This window comes from Drosophila simulans, chromosome 2R (assembly GCF_016746395.2).
Source record: "Drosophila simulans strain w501 chromosome 2R, Prin_Dsim_3.1, whole genome shotgun sequence".
NCBI classification, from domain to species: domain Eukaryota; kingdom Metazoa; phylum Arthropoda; class Insecta; order Diptera; family Drosophilidae; genus Drosophila; species Drosophila simulans.
The window spans coordinates 15136960-15156656 of record NC_052521.2 but is presented as its reverse complement, the minus strand read 5'-3'; the positions used below and the strand labels follow the sequence as shown (position 1 = coordinate 15156656).

Sequence of the window (19697 nt, the reverse complement as noted above, 5' to 3'; positions counted from 1 at the left end):
AGTAAAAATAATGTATATTATACATAGCATTGCGATATTTTACATATTGCTACGATAAGTTCACTCTTGTAAATAATTAAGTTTACAATTGTATTTGGTTTAAGTATTTAGTTAGTAAATTTCAATAAAATGTTTTCTGACATAGCTTATCATTATAAATGTAGAATGTAAGTATACTGGCCTGTAGAATACCTACGTATAATATACATTTACGCTTACTTAAATCATGTAATATCTGGATTTATAAATAATCTATTGACGCCCTAACATATGTCAAAGAAAATATTTTACCAAAAAATAATTTTTCTTTTTTTTTTTTGATTTGTGATTAAGTGTGGTTTTCGATTTAAGGTGCTTATCTCTTTCAGCAGAAGGAACTACGCCCCAGGAGCCTGAAAACGAGGGCTTAATACCCCAATTGACATGCGAACATGACGCACAAAAACTTGGCAGTCAGGTTACCAGATTATGGCAAAGGGACGATACCAATCGACCAATTGAATTAAGCGCATTAAAGCGGCGCCATTGATGTCAATGGGAAAATCACGCAGTCATCGGTTGGAGGTGGAAAACCAAAATTTGGAAAATCGGAGAAAGCGCAAAGTCAAATCCAACACTGAGAAAACAGTCTACGATTAGCGTGTCACATCAAGTTTATTGTTTATTGAAGTATCGAATATCCTTTTATACTTTAGATGTATAACTACACATATAATACATACAAGTATATAGTCTCGATAACATTAAGTTAAAACATTTAAAAACGTTTATTAGGTTCTCAATTGAATAATCCTGCATCATTATGGCTAAAATATGTATCCATCTAAACACATATAAAACTTATTATCATAGGATGCTTACATCAAGGATAGAATGAAGCTCAAGTCTTTATAGGTTTTCGGGAGCAAATATACACATACCATATATACTATATACACTCAGGATATATGTGGGATTTTAGAAATTTACACAGTTTAGTTGACCATTTCTATTAGCCAACTTATCAACACGGAATCAAGCTGAGAGTTGAGCTGCCTTCTCGCTTGGAATCACAAATTACTTTTTAGTCAAATGCCCGAGATCTCACTTTTGAAGTGGAACTCTGTCCATTCGATATATGTAGCACACGATTGTCGATTATCTTAGGTAATAATCTAGGTTAACTCACGTCACAGTGACTAGAATGAATTTACTGCTTAAGTCTCTACAAATCTGTTGAATCCCCGTTTGATATTCCTGTCATTGAGCTTGCCTAACTATGCTTAAATTCCAGATCTTAGATGTATGGAGAAATGCCATATCTGGGCATGCCATATTCTGTCCCAATTTCCCCTTGAAATTTTAGAGCTCCTAAATCTCAAAAAATGTTTCCGATCCTACAGATCTAGAAACAATTTTATACACCACATTATTGTAACACAAAATTCCAGGCTGGTGTAACTTAACTAACATTTCACCATTTTTGTAAGTGTATTGATATTTAGTTGCTAGGCAAGATATACTCTTACTCGTATTTATCTTAGGTCGGAGGTCTATAGTCTTTGTACTTCCGCTGACATATGTTTTCATGTATTCTGAGTGGGTATATCTTTGCTTATTTGGCTACGAAAATAAACAATCATCTCGTTATAACAGCTGAGCCTTACAAAAATAATTTTTAGGCTTGTTAAATACTTTTGGCTTGTCTGATATGCTTTACAATATGTGAAGGTATTCTCGATAAATCTACGGGGATACAGATGAACAACCAAACTCGTGTGGGTATCTTAAAGATATTAAATGTACAAGCGTCTTTGTGTTTCAGTATTAATTAGGACATAAATCACGAACGGTGGTTTGCATGCGAATGACTCCTTTTGGCTGCTTATTTGCTACTCGGATCTCGCAGGGAGCGAGTGGAGGGCAGTCCACGCAGACCCTTCTCCAATTTATCGGCATCCCCCGCCGAGAAGCGGAAATTCATAGCCTGTCCTTGGCCCTGATTCTGGCTTACGCCCAGCAGGATGGGTCTTGAGTTCCGACGAGGTCCCAGGAGCTCGACACTCTCCTCCTCATCGCCCCCGTAGCTCACTCCCGCCACAGGAAGTGGTGTCTTGGCAGGTGGTGAGTACTCAGCCGTGGCTTCGGATAATCTTCGATACTCCCCGCTCCTCGAGTGCTGCAGCTTCCAGGAGGCTCTTCTCGTGGTCGCCACACTGGCCACACTCTGGCTACTGTTGCTGCAGTGCACCGAGGCGTTCGTGGTGGTCAGGTTGCCCGTACTCTGCGACACCAGACAACTATTAGAGCTCGAACTGCTGCTAGACAGGCTGGAGTTGCTGCCACTCGTGCTTTTTCGTATGCTTCTTTTTGAGGATCGAACTTCCTGGACAGATGGCACAGGAGTTGCATCCACTGGAAGCATGGAAGCCGGGTGCTGCTCCTCTGGACTCAGCAGAGCATCCGTGCTCTTGCAACAGCTATGATGACTGGCCGAGTGTTTCATTGTCCATCGAAAATCATTGGAGTTCTCATCATCTAGAGGTGGGTAAATGCGACCAGGTGTCGGAACTGTGGATGTTGTGATTAGTCTCTCCTTGGAACTGGCCAAATTGGTATCCGACGGCGAAACACACTCATCTATCGTATTTAAAGGTGATATCTGCAGGGTTTGCTTTTGCTGCAGGAGATCCATTTCGTTTTTGATGGCGGGTTCAATGCCCAGAAGTCCCAAAACCAGACGAGGATTGGCCAAAACAAATCGCTCAAAGGTTGGGAAGTCTATGCGATAGAAGTCCGTTTGGCTGCTCCTGCTGGTCATAGTCTTCTTGGGCTCCACAGGTGAGGGTGCCTTGGAACTGGCCGTATTACTGGTGGGCAGTTGGACATCCCTGCCCCAAACCTCGGGAGGATGTGATGAGCTACGCTGCATGGCTGCCAATTCAGCGGCTGCCAAAACTCCGCCCATCAAGCCGTGCTCGACTGCAACTCCGGATCTTGTGCCCGCAACTCCACTAATGTTGGGTATAGATCTTGCTGGAGGGAACTTGAGAGAGGTGTGTGATGTCATTGCATTGGAGGTGAATGTCATTTCCTGCAGCGCGCTGATGGCATTACGAACTTCCGCACTCAGTTGGGCCACATCCTGGTGCAAAGTGGAAACCTGGGAGTCCAAGCGTTCCAAGGAGGGTCTTTTACCGCCCGACTGTTGCTCCTCTTCCGGTGGCTCGGGCTCCTCAAAGGAACCGCGATCCAGGCTACAAGCTGCGTTCAGAGTCCTATGTCTCTTGTTCGTTTCCCTTAAGGTAATCAGAGATCTACCCCGCTGATGCAGCCTCTGGTTCCTGGGACTTCCCATGCCCAGCAGTGGAGATCGTGTTGCATGCAGCGGAGAATTGCTTATATTGTGCAGTGGAGAAGTACCACTTGGTGGTCCTCCACCGTTTTCCTTCTCCCCCTTGCCCCCTTCCTCGGCCTCCTCGCGATTTTCATCATCCTCACTGATACTGGGCAGGGGAAATGAGGGTCCAATATCGGAGTCCTGGTTCTCGTAGCCCTCCCTCAAATTGCAGGTGAGATCGTGCTGAATATCGTTGGCAAACTGCTGCTGATACTCCGGATATAAGCGTAGTACCTCCACCAGACCACCCATGTGGATGCACTTCAGATCACAGTAGGTTAGCGCCTGGAAAATATGGAGTGAAAATACGGAAAAACATGTAAGTTAAATTAAAAACCATGGCAAGTGCTTCAAAGGTCGTTTTGGCGTTAAACGATTATGCACTTTGGGCGGGGAGGGAGGCGTGGCAGCTGGTGTTTGCGCCCATGAACAACATGAAAAAGCTAAAACGCCATGTAAACGGTGTGTACGGCGCAGGGTAGCCAAGGGTTTTATGAACTAGTATATACCTTAGGCTCCATAGTTGACGTATCAAACTTCCTAACAACCACTATAAAAATTGCAAATAAAAAAATCTTTTCAAATAAAAATAAATACTTTAAACTTTGGAAATTTCTTATTAAAGGGTACTTCATAGTCCAATCTAGATTCTTTAAGAAGCAACACTTGGCAATGTTGACGCCTTGGCGTCTTCTTTACATACTCGAGTGCGCCATCTTGGCGTTTACACACTGCCTCTCACTGACGACGGCAAACGCACACACACACGCAAAACACAAACATGTGGAGTGGGGGGATGCGAGTAGTATCACTCATACGACCCGTGCGCCGCGTTGTTTGCCGGAGTGGCGCTACAAGGAATAAAGACGCCTGGCGTCAGATGCTCGCAATGTCTGCACTTTATTCCGCCAAGGCAGACATGCAAATAAACAGGAGATAAAAACAAAAGGTAAACGCAAACACAAACACAAACACAAACACAAAGCCAAGGAGCAACGATAGCCAGAGACAAAGGAGAAACAAATACAGAAATTTACGGTGGGGAAACTATGCATAAATTAAACACATTCCGCAACTAATTAAGCGACAATAAAATTGGAAATTCCTCGCTTAATTATTACCGCCCAAAAAGAGCGCGAGGGGAGTGGCCTCCAATTGCCAGACAAGAGTTTATGGCAATTAATTAGGCGTGAAGCTCTTGAAACCTGAACCGCCCCGAGATTATTGCCATAATTAGTAAGAGTAAACGAGAAATCCAAGACGCGGTTAGAAGGATACCCAAACCCTCAGACTCTCAAGCCCCATTGACTTCTCTGCAAAGAGAAAAACAAAAAATGAAAAACCCGATGGTATGCCAGGCCAAGAAATTCAAACTGCTGTGCACTCATCTTGAAACCTCCTGGTCCTTCCTCTCTCGAAACCGCTGTCCCTGTTAGGTTTGAGATAAAGTTTACGACGAACAGCCTGAAATTGCAACTGGCCTAATCCTTAAAGAACTCCAGACTATGATAAAAAAATAATTAAAGTACCGGCAACTAACGGCTCAAGCGGCAATTAAGCTGTTTTATTCGGGCATTTACCCGGCAGCTACAGGTTTTTTTCAGAATTTTAATTTATAAGTTATTTAAAAGTTGTATACTTAATATTTAATATACTATTTTGAAACTTTTCTCCTTAACTACTCCTACTACTGCTACTACATTTCAATGAAGCATAAAGTCCTGCTGCCCGGAATCAATTCAGAACTTCCCCATCACACTATCATATGAATGCATTCCATTCACGTTCGGCCTTGAGTTCCCGTCCACCAGTGGCCGGTGTAAAAATAAGTTAAATTTAATTACTGCACAACCGAGTCCATAAAGCTGCCGATGGATTTCATAGTGAGGGGGAGTGGGGGGATCCATGCCATGGGGCCATACCTTAATATCGCTGCTGCTGCGGACGACAACATCCTGGCCAGCACTGTTGGTGGTGGCGGTCATCTGGCCATTGCTGGTGGCCACCAGGTGCACATTGATGTCGGAGCCGACCAGGTCACCCTTACCTGTTGGGGAGACGAGAAAAGGTCAGCACTATACAGAATCAATGAGCATAAAAATAGAGCCTGGCATTTGTCTGGGCCAAGTAGTAGACCAACTTGATGGCCCTGCTCAAGTTGATGACACTGCCTGCCATGAATGAATAAACAACCAGATGACTGCCTCACTGTCTTGGCCAAAGTGCAAATGGTTTTCAGGCAGCGGAGGAGCCTCGAAGCGAATGAACTGGCGCGAGTTCAATAAACGCTACTAGTCGAAACATAAACAAAATGAAAATTTGACAATCGATACGTGAAAATCAACAGCAATTTAAACCAAATTGAAGGCAGAGAAAAAAAAATGCTCTAGCAAATTAAAATCAAATTTTGGTAAGTAAACAGTATAAGATTCATTGTTGGAGGCGATAATTAAATGCCATTAAATAAAAATTAAATTAAAAACGAGTGATGCAAAAACAAGAGTAATTTAATTAGTGACAACATTCAAAGATAATAAATATACCAAAAAAAGTTCTCTATGCTAAAAGATTCTTGAATATTTTATTAAATAACAAAAGAATAGCTTAATATTGGAAATTTAATTCCCAGAGTGCATACTCACCCAGAATAGCTACCACCATGTCGTCCTTGATCACCTCCATGGATCCGTTGCACAGATAGTAGATATAGTTGAGGGCATCGCCTTTATGGATCAGATACTCCCCTGGCGCGCAGAAGTTCGTCTTGATGTGCAGGGACAAAAGTTTCAGGCAGCCCTGCAATGGAAAGTGTAACAAATCGGTGGTTCAAGTAAATGCGATTCTGGGTTGGTCAGGAATTGTTCGCCACGGTCAGAGGCATTTAGCATTTGGCTTGGTCGCGTTTTATTTGCGCAATGAAACAAAACGGCAACAGCTGTGTGTCCTTGCCCCGGAATGTGTCCTGCGGTTTAGAACCGACCCAGCAACCCATTGCCACACCCCCTCCTTTCACAGAAATCAACCCACCCACCAACGCATTTGGCCACGAAAAGTGGCTTAAAGCGCGCTTATAACTGTTGAGTGGTTTTTGTTTGCGTTACTTTGCCTTTCTGAATAAGCTTTATTAATGTTTGCAGTCCGCCTTTGTCATTCGGCTTCAGTTTTTTTTTTCTTTTTGTGAGTTTTGTCCGGTCATTCGGTCGTTCAATTCGCCCCGTTTTGTTTGCTTTCAAACTTAGCTTGAGTTGCATTTCATTAGGTGCCACCACCCTTTTATCCTTTCAACAAACTGAACCACAATCGCATTACCACGACCTCTTGGTATCACAGAAAATCGGAGTCATAGAACATATCTTTGAGAAATTATCAGACTAGAACTCCTTAGCGATAGACTATTCATTTGATATATAACTAAAGAATCTCGTTAACATGCATCACATTTTCCTTGTTATTTGAATAAGAAGCCATTAGTTTTCCTCTTCCTGGTAACATGCAACAATGGAAAAGCGAATCCTTCAATCATATTAATTATGTTGAATTCCTTTGTTTTCTTTGAAAAATATTCGCTGTGTTAATCAGAACAATCCGCTTAACAGGAACCATCATTTTCCTTTTATGTATTAAAAGAGTATTTTATATGCATTGTCAAAAATTTGATTGAAATTCCTTGTTCCAATTTTAGCACAAAATAAAGCAGCTGCTATAGCAACCGATTGGTATTTGGAGCTTTGATCAGAAAAGCATTCGCTTTGTTGTTTTTTTATTAAAAATATTTGTATCTGCTTTTCCAACATGTTTGTTTTAACGTCGAATTTATCTATCTATCTATGTGCATCCATGTTCAATTGTTCTCATGTGACTCTGGCAACTGCAATGGGTCATAGAACTTTCGACCCATGGAGCAGTTGAACCGTAGATGCGAAATCAATTACTGCACAATCTGTAGCTTAAGCCAGGCGGCTTTTACCAAAATGATTTCCATCTGCCCCCCATGCTCCAGCGGCAGTACAGTGAGCACCCATTAAGGCTTTTGGCGGTTGACAAGGGTATTGACATTGGCCATCGCAAACTACTCGACCACACTCACACTGTTGCATTCGAGGGGATTTCGGCGTACAACTTTACTGTTGGCCAAAAACCTTTTTCATGCTTCGCTTCAGTCAAACGAATGAAACTTGGCCCGCAGGGCAAAAGGAAGGAGGCAAAAGCCTCAGTGAGGTGGCTCGTAAACTTTACCTGTGGCCATGCGTAGGCAGGGGGATTTGTAAAAGTCTAAGATACTTTCTAGTAATATAGCTTGCATCTTTAACAAGTTTTATACGGGAAATATATAAAAGTATATTAAAGTATAAGCAATATACAAATGAAATGTTTAAGTTTTAGCTATATGAGGCTATCATAAGCATGCATAATTCATTTTTGATAAGTGCCATTAATCTAAGCAAATTTATCTATACATGCGATTTATCTATGCGACAAAGGACGAAACGAACGAAGCCCAAAAAACGTTTCAGTTAAGCCCGCAGTTAACTTTTGACTGCTCGCCTGGCCTTCGTCTTCTCTTTGTACCTGACCCCCACCTGTTGGCCCCACCTTTTGCCCCATAACCCCACACCCCCGCTTTCTCATTGCTGCTGATTATTTTGCCATCGCAGCCATTTCGTTCCATTTGTCTGGAGCTGAATCGCTTTCAAAGCGACACATTCTTCGACCCCTGGAAAAGAGCAATCGCACGGATGCACTGGGAAAAAATATCACGATTATCCTTAATCAATTATGTTATTTATGCATTCCTAAACTAGTGTTTTCGGAAATAATTCTCACAATCTTAGTTAGGTTACTTTATATGGTTAGCCCCAAAAAAAAATGTAAATAAGAAACCGTTTCTTTTTAATACAAAATTTCGTTCAGTGTAGGCTGAAACTCACCTGGGAGGCCGCCTCGAATATCGGCAGCTGTAATATTTCACGATGTAGATGCATGGAAACGTCGCCACGGAGCTCCTCGGGAAATTCGCGTAGCGTCTGCAAGTCGAGGAAAAACCGAATGAAAATGTGAGTCGAAGATGAGTGGAAAGGCAAACATAATCACCACCCCACACACACGCACACACACACACACGCACGCCCAGGAGAAAAAGGAAAGTGGAATATACACGTGAAAATTGAATCGCTTGAAAATTGTGAGGGAAATGCTTGGCATTATTTTACTCTGGCACCGGGGAAATGTTTAAGCTTATCTGCTTTTGCTTGTTGTTCAACTGCAATATGTAATACAAGATGGAAAAAGTGTTCGTAGATGCGAAAGAATTGCAAGATACCCAGTAACTAATGAGAATTCAAGACTTAGTGTTTTAAAGATAAATAATAAATAAAATAATAAATTAATAAAATTATTAAGTACATTTGAAGGGAAATCCTTTCCTAATTACAAAAGAATTACTAATTACGTAGGGCCCCAATTTAATTTTCCTCCTAAGACGAATTCTAACCAAAACCAAAATCCCCCTTGATTATCCACAGTTTTCCTGCCAGGGTATAATTATATTTTCCTTCATTTTTCCTTCTTATATTTTCCATTGGTTCGTTTCGAGCGTATTGGATGGGAATTGTCGGTGTATCGGGATTAACATGGAAATTGAAGGGAATTTGCATCTTTCTTGTTTGCCCACCACACCCATCTATTGTTCCGACTTTCATCTCTGTATTTGTCCATATGCATGCTTCTAGGGATTCCAATGGCTGATTACGCTCGAGTATTATTCATGTGGATGAAAATCGCGCAAAAATTCGTTGCCAACTGGACCGCAAATGATATGGCCAAATCTGTGGGTTTAGCCAATTTTCTGCTGCTTTCGGGCTTCATATTCGGTGAAAATGCTTATGGTAAAGTCAACTTAATTGTATAAATAGTTGGGCAAATTGTGTGTTTGTGTTTGAACATAATAAAGGCCAAAAGCAACTAAATCAATTTCAGGCCGGCCAGATCGTAATTAAAAATTTACAACGAATACCAACGAAAAGTGCAACTATTTCTGGCCAAACTAGATGTCATCCCATTTTCAATTTCATTTTGGATACGTTCTGGTTACTGGGAAAACTACAGCTGAGTTCAAAATAATAGCAGCGCTGCTAGATTATATAAAAATTTCTTAAATAGTTGTATGTATATTTATATTTTAAAGCCTGCACTTAGAACTATTCTATTAAACGCATCTGTATTTGTTTATCAGGAAAACGAAAGGGACTTTTGCTAAGCAAGCACAACTAAACATGGAAATATGTTGAAAGTTTTTCCCGGGTTTTGTTTGAGTTTTGCTGCTTTTATTGTATGCCTTTTTTTCGGGGTCCCCAAAGGGCAATTTCCAAAGAATTGTTATTTATGGTACATTCCGTCTCTGTTTTCCCTTTTGTATTCACTGAAGTGTAAAATATTTTACATTAATTGCGCACATACTGGCCAAAAGTGGGCGGTCTTCCGTTATTTTTTTTTTTTGTTTTTAGCATTAAACTGACTTGAAGTTCCCGCTGGTGGACTGTAGATGGGGGATCCCCACCAGTTTCGCCAGTTAATTTGCATGCGCAATAAATTAACAATTTAATTTAGTGCCAGCCCAGTCAACTCCCCCCTCTGCCCGCCCAATTTCGGTGCCTCAATTCCTGTGGCATCGACAGGTCGTGTGCGTGGGTCTGTCTATATTTCATGTTTGGTCTGTAATTAAATTAAATTCCATTAAGGGATGCCAAAATTCCTGAATGCGCAAACTTGAAGGCAACACGAAAATCGGTGTTTAATTGTAGTTAATAGGTAAGACGAGGTCCTTACATCGCGTGAAACAAACTGACAGTTTGATTTATGCAGCATATTTACGTGCATGAAGGTTAAACTAAATAGACAGTGAATGCAATAATTTACTTGCAGGCTTAAGCCATAAAATTATATATTTAGATATTTTATAACCAACAAACTTAAATGTATCTTTCGTACTATCAACTATGTCTTTTATAATTTAAAGGGGCTTAAGCAAAAGTTCATTTAATAAAGGTGCACAAAGCCAATGCCATTCGCAAAGCAAACTAGATCGTGTGATAAAAGTTGGTTTTATTTGAAGAGGTTTTTAATTAACACTATTAAAGGGGGCGAGGGGGGAAAAGTTGTTTGGCATGGCTCTCTGCTAATAGCAATTACGAGCGGAATCGCTGCTCTTTCGACTGCGCTGCGCTCTTTTTTCAGTTTTATTGTGCGAAAAGTTGGGGAAAAATCGTTTTTATCGCCCACCTGACTGCCAGAGAAAAGTTAAAACAAGTTAAAGTTGCAAAGTGCAAAGCAGCCCCGAAGATTGATTTCTGTCGACCAACAATAAGCTATTTCCATGCAGCTGCAGAAAAGTTTCCCACTCAAGTTCGAAATTATAGTGCCACAATTGCAAAGCCGATAAAAATAAACAAGAAACAAAGGCAACACAACACCACATGGATACCATTAGACTTGGAACTAAATTAGGAAGAAGGGCAGGCAAGCTGGGAACTTAATGCACTCGACTGCTTTCACCCAGAAGATAAGGTACACAAATGGCATGTCGTCTTCCCTTCTGCTCGAGTTAATGCAATTGTAAAAATTTTTAATTAAAATGCAGATGGCCAAACACATACATACACGAATAAAACAATGAAAAGCCACAGGAAAATCCGAGCAACCAACCAGCCACACATATGATTCCGATATTTAATTTTAACTTTTCTACAGGTGCTAGGAATGGCAGTGCGGTTGAAATGCCAGAACACGGTTGACCAATCAAAGGTACGCCACACATTTGGCATTTGACCCGCAGCCAATCAATAAGTCACATGTCGAACTAAAGTACTGTATATATATGTTAACCTCACGGACATTTGCTTAATTAAGGGCTCAGACGTTTAGCGGAGAGGAAAGGCCGCTGGCACTGACGATTCAGTGGCATTCTGAATCTGGATCTGTACCTGAAGTTTGAGTGAAGTCAGTCAAGTCGAAGCCAACGATAGACTGCTGCGTCGACAACTTTGCCAATCATATTTTTGGGGGTGTACTACAGAGAAACAAAAAAATAGTTCCAAGAAGCAGAAAAAAGTGTCATGAAAACTAAAGGAATTGGGATATAACATAAGTCGCATTTTAGGCCAGAGAACCTTTCCATCTCGTACATATCTTATTGAATATTTATTGAATGTATTCCCCAGTGTACTGTCTTCAATATTTATGATACACACTCAAACGAATGGAGACGGATATGCCTTTGGGCAATCGGACTCTCGATGCTCACCTCGTATATATCGATGCCATGGCTGAGTGACCAGCTGGTCTGAAAGTAGTCCTCGATGCGTTGCTTCAGCTCCTTGGGCATCTGTAATGAAGAGATCATAAATTATAATTGCATTCGCATTGCTTCGGTTTACCCCTCGTTTGCCATCTTGGCGTTAAATGAGCTGCGAGGCGCGCTACTTTCACTTCATTTGCATGCATTTCGCGGTTGAGAGCCGCACAAAAGCGCTTAATTGTGCAGCGCATTGCGTATGCGGCGTGGGTGCAGCTCGTTGCGTATACGCCGCGTGTGCTGCCTAATGGAGCGACGCTCAAGTTTGCCCCATCAACAGGTTGTAGGCCACGCAAACACGATGCCCAGGAAGGAATATGCTGGAATCAGCAATTCATGCCCTTGGGCGCCCGTTTCCGTTCCATTTTCCATTTCCTGCGCAGCGTTGCATGGCATATGGAAAATGTGTGCTGCATTCTAATAAAATCCATCGAGTGGCACTTCTCTGGGGTCCCTTCCTGAGGGGTTCATTTATAACACGAACCCCTGCGGCCGCTGCAAATCCCAATCGCAGTCCTCATCGAAATCATACTCACATTGTGCAGGGCCACAAAGTCCTTTAGGTCGCGCCATTTGCTCTCATATAGCGAGCGACGCGAATACATCCTTTGGATGATGGCAGTCACGTTACCGAAGACCACGGCGTGCATCAGAGCTGGGTAATGAAATGGATGCGATATATCATTAAATCTCGGGTTGCCCGACCAAAAAACGTAATAACAGCTATGAGCGGAGCTCGTGAAGTAACATTTGGGCCTCAATTTTTGCCATTGATAAAGTAGCCTCATTACTTACGTCCTAGTTCCGGTTTATGGTATGGAATTTCGGCACAATTACCCAAATTTAGAGCAATTTTAATGCTTAAATGTGACAACATAATAATATTGAGAATCTCTTGCTATTTAGTTTACACACTTTACAATAGTTGTAAATAATAATGGATAAGTATTTAAAGATACTATAGAAAGATGATTAAAATGACAGCTATATATGATATATGACTTATTAAAATAATCTTAAATAACTTAAACCATTTAAGCAACAAGCCCCTAACATTTATGGAATGCCTTCTCTAAATACTTAACAGTTTTGGGACTCAAATAACTTGAGTGTAGTTTCCCTTCTCTATAACAATATTTTGCAATTCAAACATTTTGGTACCCACCGCCAATGAGCATCATGATGATGGTGAAGACCTTTTCGGCTGTGGTGTTCGCCGAAACGTTGCCAAATCCCACGGAAGTGAGACTTGTGAAGGTGAAGTACAAGGCCGTGGAATACGTTTCCGCCGTGGTCAAAATGGCGACGGAAGCGTTTTTCCTTTCCGCCAAAAGCTGCAGCCAACCTGTGAAGAATACTTGAGGCATTTAATACGACGGGAAGACAGAAAGAGGAAACAGAGAAGAAAACTGGTTTAGTAGGGCGTTTAATTACAATTTGCTGGCCAAACAAATTGGGCTTATCAAATTGACAATGACTGGGCCTAACTTTCCGACATTCAGTTTGTCAGTCTGTCAGTTCGTTCTGAGATCGTGTCAAATTCCGGCAAAACTGTTTAGCAACGACCGGAAGCATCGGGCGAAACTTTTCGTGTCAGTCAGGTCTGAACGCTTTTTCCACCCACTGATTAAGTGCCAGAAAATATCATGACTAGAACTTTTTCCCCACGGCAATATGTGTGTATACACCACTGATGAGATGATTTGATTCGATTTGATGCACTGTGCGCTAATCCGTATCAAAACTTTAAACCTCGACTAACACAATATTCATTAACCACACGTGTAGTGTGTGTGTTTGAGGTGGTCTGGGAGGTTTGGGTGGTTTGGGTGGCTTCGGTGTTCTGGGTGGTTGGTTCGTTTGGTTTTCGGTGGGCCAGGTGGTGTGCCTTGGCAGACTGCGGCCCAAGGGAGCCGGAAAATTCAGTTGGCGTTCAACGACGACCCGCTCTTTACTGTTGACTAACCAACTAACGAAATTACCTTTGGTACACACTCCCAAAACTCAAACCAATTCATACAGTTGTGGTCAAAATAATAGCAAAGGAAGTACGGAAATTACAAGTGACTACGCCTAGTGGTTAACTAAAAAATATAATAGAAAGTGGTAGATTTGAACTAATTGAAATTTGTGAAAACAGACTTTTATAATGTGCTTCTATTACAAATGAGCTCGAAATGAACTACTTATTTATTCTTTTTGTGTTATTAAACCGTATGTGTTTTAGTGCAACAAACAAATTTCTAAACAAGTGCTCATTTTATTTTTTTATAACACAACTGTAAACATAGCCGTAAACATTTGATTTCGAAAAACGGGTTGTTAACGTTTTTTGAGGCTACACCCTTCTGCTAAAAAGTTGTTTACTAACTTTTAATTTAATACTATTGGAGCATGTACTGTTTACACATGAAAGAAGAGTGCTTGAAATGTTTTCCAGATGTGTGTATGAAATATATTCGTTAGACAAATTGGGCTATCACATCGACCCCACCTGTGCCAGCGAGTGTAACGTGGCAGGACCTTCAGCAGAGGAATAAACTCACCGATGTTGCTCTCGGGGAACCACTCGTACTCCTTGACCGCTATCACATACCAGATGCAGGCCAGCCAGTGGGCGGCTAGCGTGAAGGAGAACATCAGCAATGTCAGTATCATGGCCGTGTGCTGCGAGTATCGATCAATTTTTTGCAACAGACGAGCCAGCCGCAGGAGACGCGTCAATTTCACAAGATGGATGTGCGATTCCTGCGTGGAACAAAAAACAAAAAAGTGCATAAAAAAGTTACATATAGTCAAATGACGCACTTCAAGGTTGTTAAAATGTAGGCGTACAGTGACGAAATGCCACGCCTCTTTCGCGTTGCGAACTGTCCATTAGTTTGGTTCGTTTTTTGCAGCCGCATTTTCCCGTCAGCTTCATGTTTCATTTTTTTTTTTTGCCCGCCCTTTATTGCCTACTTTTCAGGGCATTTAAATGTACGAATTTGGCGTCCCACTTTTCCGGCCATCTCAATTTTTTGTTATATTCATTTGACCTGCCAAGGGTCCGCACTAAAAAATCACAGAAAATTGTCAACTTCCCAGAGCCCGCATGGTTGGTTTAAAAAAAGGACGAACTCCGAAGAAAGGATGTCATCAAAAAATGAAAAGATGAAGTGGCTGATAAATGGAAGGTGGTTTATAAGTCTAATGCAAACATAAACAAGCTTATCGAAGGGCCTGACCCGAGCGTAAAACTTCAGTAAATTGAAGGCTAATGCCGTCGTTTAACCTAAGATGAAAATTTTTATTTCTCGTTCGTGATTGCCGCTGACGAAGCCTCATCTCAAGGGCTGCTTAACGAGTACACGGGAAAAATTGAAAAATGCGGAAATAACAATTCTTGCATCTTATACCAAGCTCATAATATTTGAACAGACTTTAAAGAAACCAAAAATGATTTTAACTTTTTTTCACTTTCTTGGGAGATCTGAAAGTGCAATATGCGATAGAAGAAAAAAGGTGATGAAAACGTAACAAAGTGTTGGCAGGAGATGGGCTAAGACTTACAAACAGTTGAGCTCGGACATTTAGGTAGAGTGTCAATAGACGAGCAGCTACGCCTTTCTTCATCTCTCTTTCATTTCCAGTCTACACGCACTATTGCACAGACAGTGCGTATCGAATTTGTAAGACTGTCAACTTAAATCTCTTCATTTGTTCTTATTTTCAAAGTCTCATCGTGCTTTTTTTACCTTTGTATTTGTACCTTTAACCTTTTTGTTAAATTTTTAGTAACTAAAGTTCTTAAGTAATAGTATGTATTACTAGTAATACTACTAATATAAAATTTAAGTTAATTTTTTGGTATTAATAACACTTTTAGTTGACACTGTAAAAGTGCGTAGGTTTGCTGCCTACGTGAAGGACAAAGGAGAAACACGACATCTGGGCGAATTGTAATTCACGTTGCAATTTGTGCTGCGCTTTCACTTTCATTCTAAGCTTTCCACTCCCCTGATTTTCCACCCACTTCACCCGATTCCCGCCCCCAAGCACTGTCTCTCTCTCTTTGCTAAAGTTTTCCGCCTACTCACGCTCCCATTGTTTACTTTTCACTTTGTGTGAGCAGCAATGGCGACAACATCTGCACAACAGCAACATCTTGGCGCCACAAAGAGAAAACTTCATCATTCAACTGACTCGAATTTTTCCCAGTGAGTGACTGCCTTTTTTGGGGTCTCGCAGATAATTAAAACTTTGGCATAAACTAAATATGCAAAAGTTTCAAGTGCATTAGCTCAAATTGTATGCAGAGCGAGCAAGTATAAAATAAATACCAAAGTGTATAAAAATGTAAAAGTTTAAGCCCCAAATACATTCATAAATGACTTCTGACCAACTTTTGCTTTTGCAGCAGAGAGTGTCACAAATTTTTACAATTAGAGAACATTAAAGTTTTATCGAAACTTTTTGTGTCAGCCGCTTAGCACACGCCACTGTTTTTCCAAAAAATAAGCCAAAAGAAAACTTTTCCAGTCCGCCCCAGAACGTGGCTAAATTTCCGGGAGCGGAAGTCGCAGTAAGTGGAGGGGGGAAAAGCGGGACCAAAGCCGCTTGTATTTGATCAGTGTATCCAGCGGAAGTTGGCAAAGAAACAGCTAAGAAAACCGCAACATAATGACGAAGCGGCAAAAGAAAATCAATGAACATGAGTTCGAACGAAATTAAGCTTCAACAGAAAAAAGTCCGTACAGCAAATCGAAAGCGGCTATAGATAAAAGATTGCGAAAAAGACAAATTTTATTTAAGTTTAATTTAAATGCTATTTCAAATATTTAATGGCTCTTTGAAACATGGCACAGTGGTTCCCCCATAGGCCAAAAATCAAGAAATCCATCACAAAAAATTTTTGCACAGTATTTGCCAACTGTCTCTAAAAATTCCAAACTTCTAAGTGGAAAATCGGTTTTTGTTATTTTTGCTATATTCGTTGCAAAATAATTGAAAACAAAAAAGTTTTTGTATCTTTTGGATCAACTAATAAGGTTAGGAATAATTTCCAAGATGTCAAACCTACAAATTTTATACTCAGATTGTCAACTTCCTTAATTCCAAGTGCAATCTATGTGAAGAGCTACTGTAATGGTATTTGTTAGGTCGACCAGGATATCCTTGGACTGTCAATAAAGGCAACGACAGCGTTCTCCACTTGGAGCAATCAGCGCGCTGACCACTTCACAGGAGGAGGTGGCTAGAAGAAGAGTCCGACGAGCCAAGTGAGAGCTGAATAACATAAGCGCGCTGGAGGACTGCTCCATTGTCCTGCGATGACCGCTCGAGGGTTTTTTCTCCTCGGAAGCAACGAACGGTGGCCAATGTCATCATAACTGCACCTAAGGCTTTAAGCTGCTTTTTGCGGAAACTGCATAGCCAAACCGACACACATTTTTTCTTTTTGGTATTTAAAAGTACGAGCGTCTATTTTTGCTGCACATTTGGGTCATGGCTCTGTCGTTGGCCGTCTACTTAGCTAGTAATTAAAACGCGGACTAGCCAAAACAACCAGCCGTGGATGCTTTGGCCAATGTAATCGGCTTAATGAGCGTCAACTGCTCTCCAAAAGGGTCAAGTGCTGAGACGGCCTTTTATCCCAAAAAGTTGTCTGAATGCATTTGGCATTTTGGTATGTTTGGTTAGTAATACGAAATAGAGATTTAAACTATAATATATGAAATGTGTTGCGGGAATACAACTTTCTGTTGTATTCATATGATTCTGGGTATTGTGAAACAAGTTGCTTAATGGCGAATTGTTTTAATTGCGTTAGCAACTATCTTTATCTTTATTTTGTTCATGCCAATGCTTAAATGTTAGACCCTAATCGTTGAACAAAGCTAACTTAATTTAACATTTTCCAACCCAACTGCACATTTCTGTATAATCCGATTAGGTGGCCCAGTGCAAAACTGTGAGCTTTGAATATGCATAATGCATGTGTGGAAAATAGTTTTATGCAAATCTCTTAAGGCCATTTACCACTTGAAATTTGGGCCATAAATTATTAATGCCAACCCTAGGGACAAAGCCGCCGGGCGGATTTACCAAATTGGCCCAACAATTTGTTTGCCAACTTCAACCAAAATAGTGTGGCATTGGAACTATGTAAGCACCAAAGATAATATAGCACCCCCATCCCCCATTTGCAAATGCAAATCTGGGCTTAAAAATTCATGGCTTGTAGGCCAAAATTTATGCAACCGTCTGCTGTGAATGGCGATTACTCACCTCGCCGTCGTACAAATCGGACGCGTACAGGTGATCAAAGGGCAGCGCCGCCAGCAGGTCCAGGGCGAACCATCCTCGCAGGTAATTGATGGCAATCTGCTTCGAATTGGAGACAACCTCGCCCTTGCGCGACACGAAGGTGGTGCGGAAGTTTAGCAGAATATCTGCAATAAAACGGCAATAAAGGTTAGAGCGTTGAAACAATGTTTACAATTCCCGCTACGAGACAAATTCAATTCCCAACACCCATCATCATCATCCCGTCCAGACGATGAGGATGTGCGGACTATGGTGATTGCGGCACTGGTCGCCACAGGTGGCCCATAAAGAGGACACCAATTGATGTCCGTTTCGTGGAACGGGGGAATGGGTTAGCAGCTAGTGCGGTGATGATGATTGGCCACTAGGGTACCTCAATAGCTTCAATTACTGATTTGTTTTGTTTATTGCTCAGAACTCATAAATAAATTATTACAAAAATTAATCAAAACATCATCTAACAATGCACATTTTAGGAACTAAATATTTTATAAACTACTTTGTTACATACAACAATAGCTCCTTTATTAAATGAGTAATATAATGTGTACTTTTATTCGAGCATGAAATAAATACTTTTCTATGCCTTCCATCGAGTCCATACAATCCACTCACCTACAATGAAGAGCGCCTCCACAATCACATCCGATACCTTTGTCTGCCGATCCGCTTTGGCAAACGCAGCATTGTAGGGCACCATGAGGGCAACGTAGAAGGTGGCCACCAGAATCACCCAGTCCCAGATGCCCTTGAACACCCCGTAATGGGGCAGAATCAAGCGTGACTTTTTTATCGACTGGGTTTTGTACTCCGGAAACGGCGCCTCCGTTGAATGCATAAAGTTCTGCAAAATAGATTGTGGCAAATGGCATTAAATAAAATCGGGTGCAAAACACGGAAAGTGAATTAAATTAATTGAATTCTTAAAACGATTAGTTGCTAACCGTTTTTTAATCACATCAAGGGGTTTTCCAATCAAACTAAACGTTGTTGCCCACAAAAAAGGTTTCTATCGAGTCTGTTTTTTCGTGCAACAAATTATTGTAGTTTTTCATCGAAAGCCATACAACATTGTTGTTTAAATTTCATTAAACTCTTTAGATATTCAAAATATTATATAATATTTGAACTATAACTATTTTGCATATCAAAGACTCAACTTTTTAAGCTTGTATCAAAGCGGACCACACTCAAAATCACGAGGTAGAAATTAAATTGAGTTTGACGCGGGACATTGATGTTAACTACGTAGTTGCTGATGGTTGGTTTTCTGTGCCGCCCACTCATCGAGTGGGAGACCCAACTCAACTGGCGTTCGTTCCTCCAGGGTTATACTCACATTGCCCAGTTTCAACTTGGTCTTCACGCCACCCTTTTCCGGCTTGTAGTGCCCGGATAGCTGGTAGAGAACCGCTCGACTGCGCCGTCGACCCATGTTGCAGCCGGCGGGAACGTCCAGATTGTTGCCCTCACCCGCCTCCGTATCCCCGTCACTGGCAGCCGGTCCGCCCAGACCGGGCAGTCCGCCCAGGCCGAGCATTCCGGCATTGGAGCCGGCCCGGAACCGGGCGCCCAAAAGGGCAGCTGTAAGGGCAAAAACTTACAGAGTCGCAACAAAACAAGCAACGCAAACAAAACCAGGCAGTGGCAAGGATAATT

The 19697-nt window shown here is 41.4% G+C and overlaps 1 protein-coding gene across 4 annotated transcripts in view; it reads right to left on the bottom strand.

The window, feature by feature from the left end:
- Positions 1 to 635: 635 nt before the first annotated feature.
- LOC6735026 (potassium voltage-gated channel subfamily H member 8) overlaps positions 636 to 19697 on the bottom strand; it is a 52912-nt gene continuing 33850 nt past the window's right edge. For 2 of the 4 annotated variants that reach the window (XM_016168365.3, XM_016168367.3), the window contains 11 exons: positions 19378 to 19622; positions 18654 to 18882; positions 18000 to 18163; positions 14276 to 14477; positions 12895 to 13086; positions 12266 to 12384; positions 11679 to 11759; positions 8308 to 8403; positions 6022 to 6175; positions 5302 to 5426; positions 636 to 3664 (listed from right to left, as the gene is read on the bottom strand). In XM_016168365.3, the coding sequence (XP_016028297.1) occupies positions 1865 to 3664; positions 5302 to 5426; positions 6022 to 6175; positions 8308 to 8403; positions 11679 to 11759; positions 12266 to 12384; positions 12895 to 13086; positions 14276 to 14477; positions 18000 to 18163; positions 18654 to 18882; positions 19378 to 19622 (3407 nt within the window). In that variant the 3' untranslated portion in view covers positions 636 to 1864. Of the gene's footprint in view, positions 3665 to 5301; positions 5427 to 6021; positions 6176 to 8307; positions 8404 to 11678; positions 11760 to 12265; positions 12385 to 12894; positions 13087 to 14275; positions 14478 to 17999; positions 18164 to 18653; positions 18883 to 19377; positions 19638 to 19697 lie in introns of all 4 variants that reach the window. The other 2 variants (XM_016168368.3, XM_016168370.3) reach the window with 2 other exon arrangements.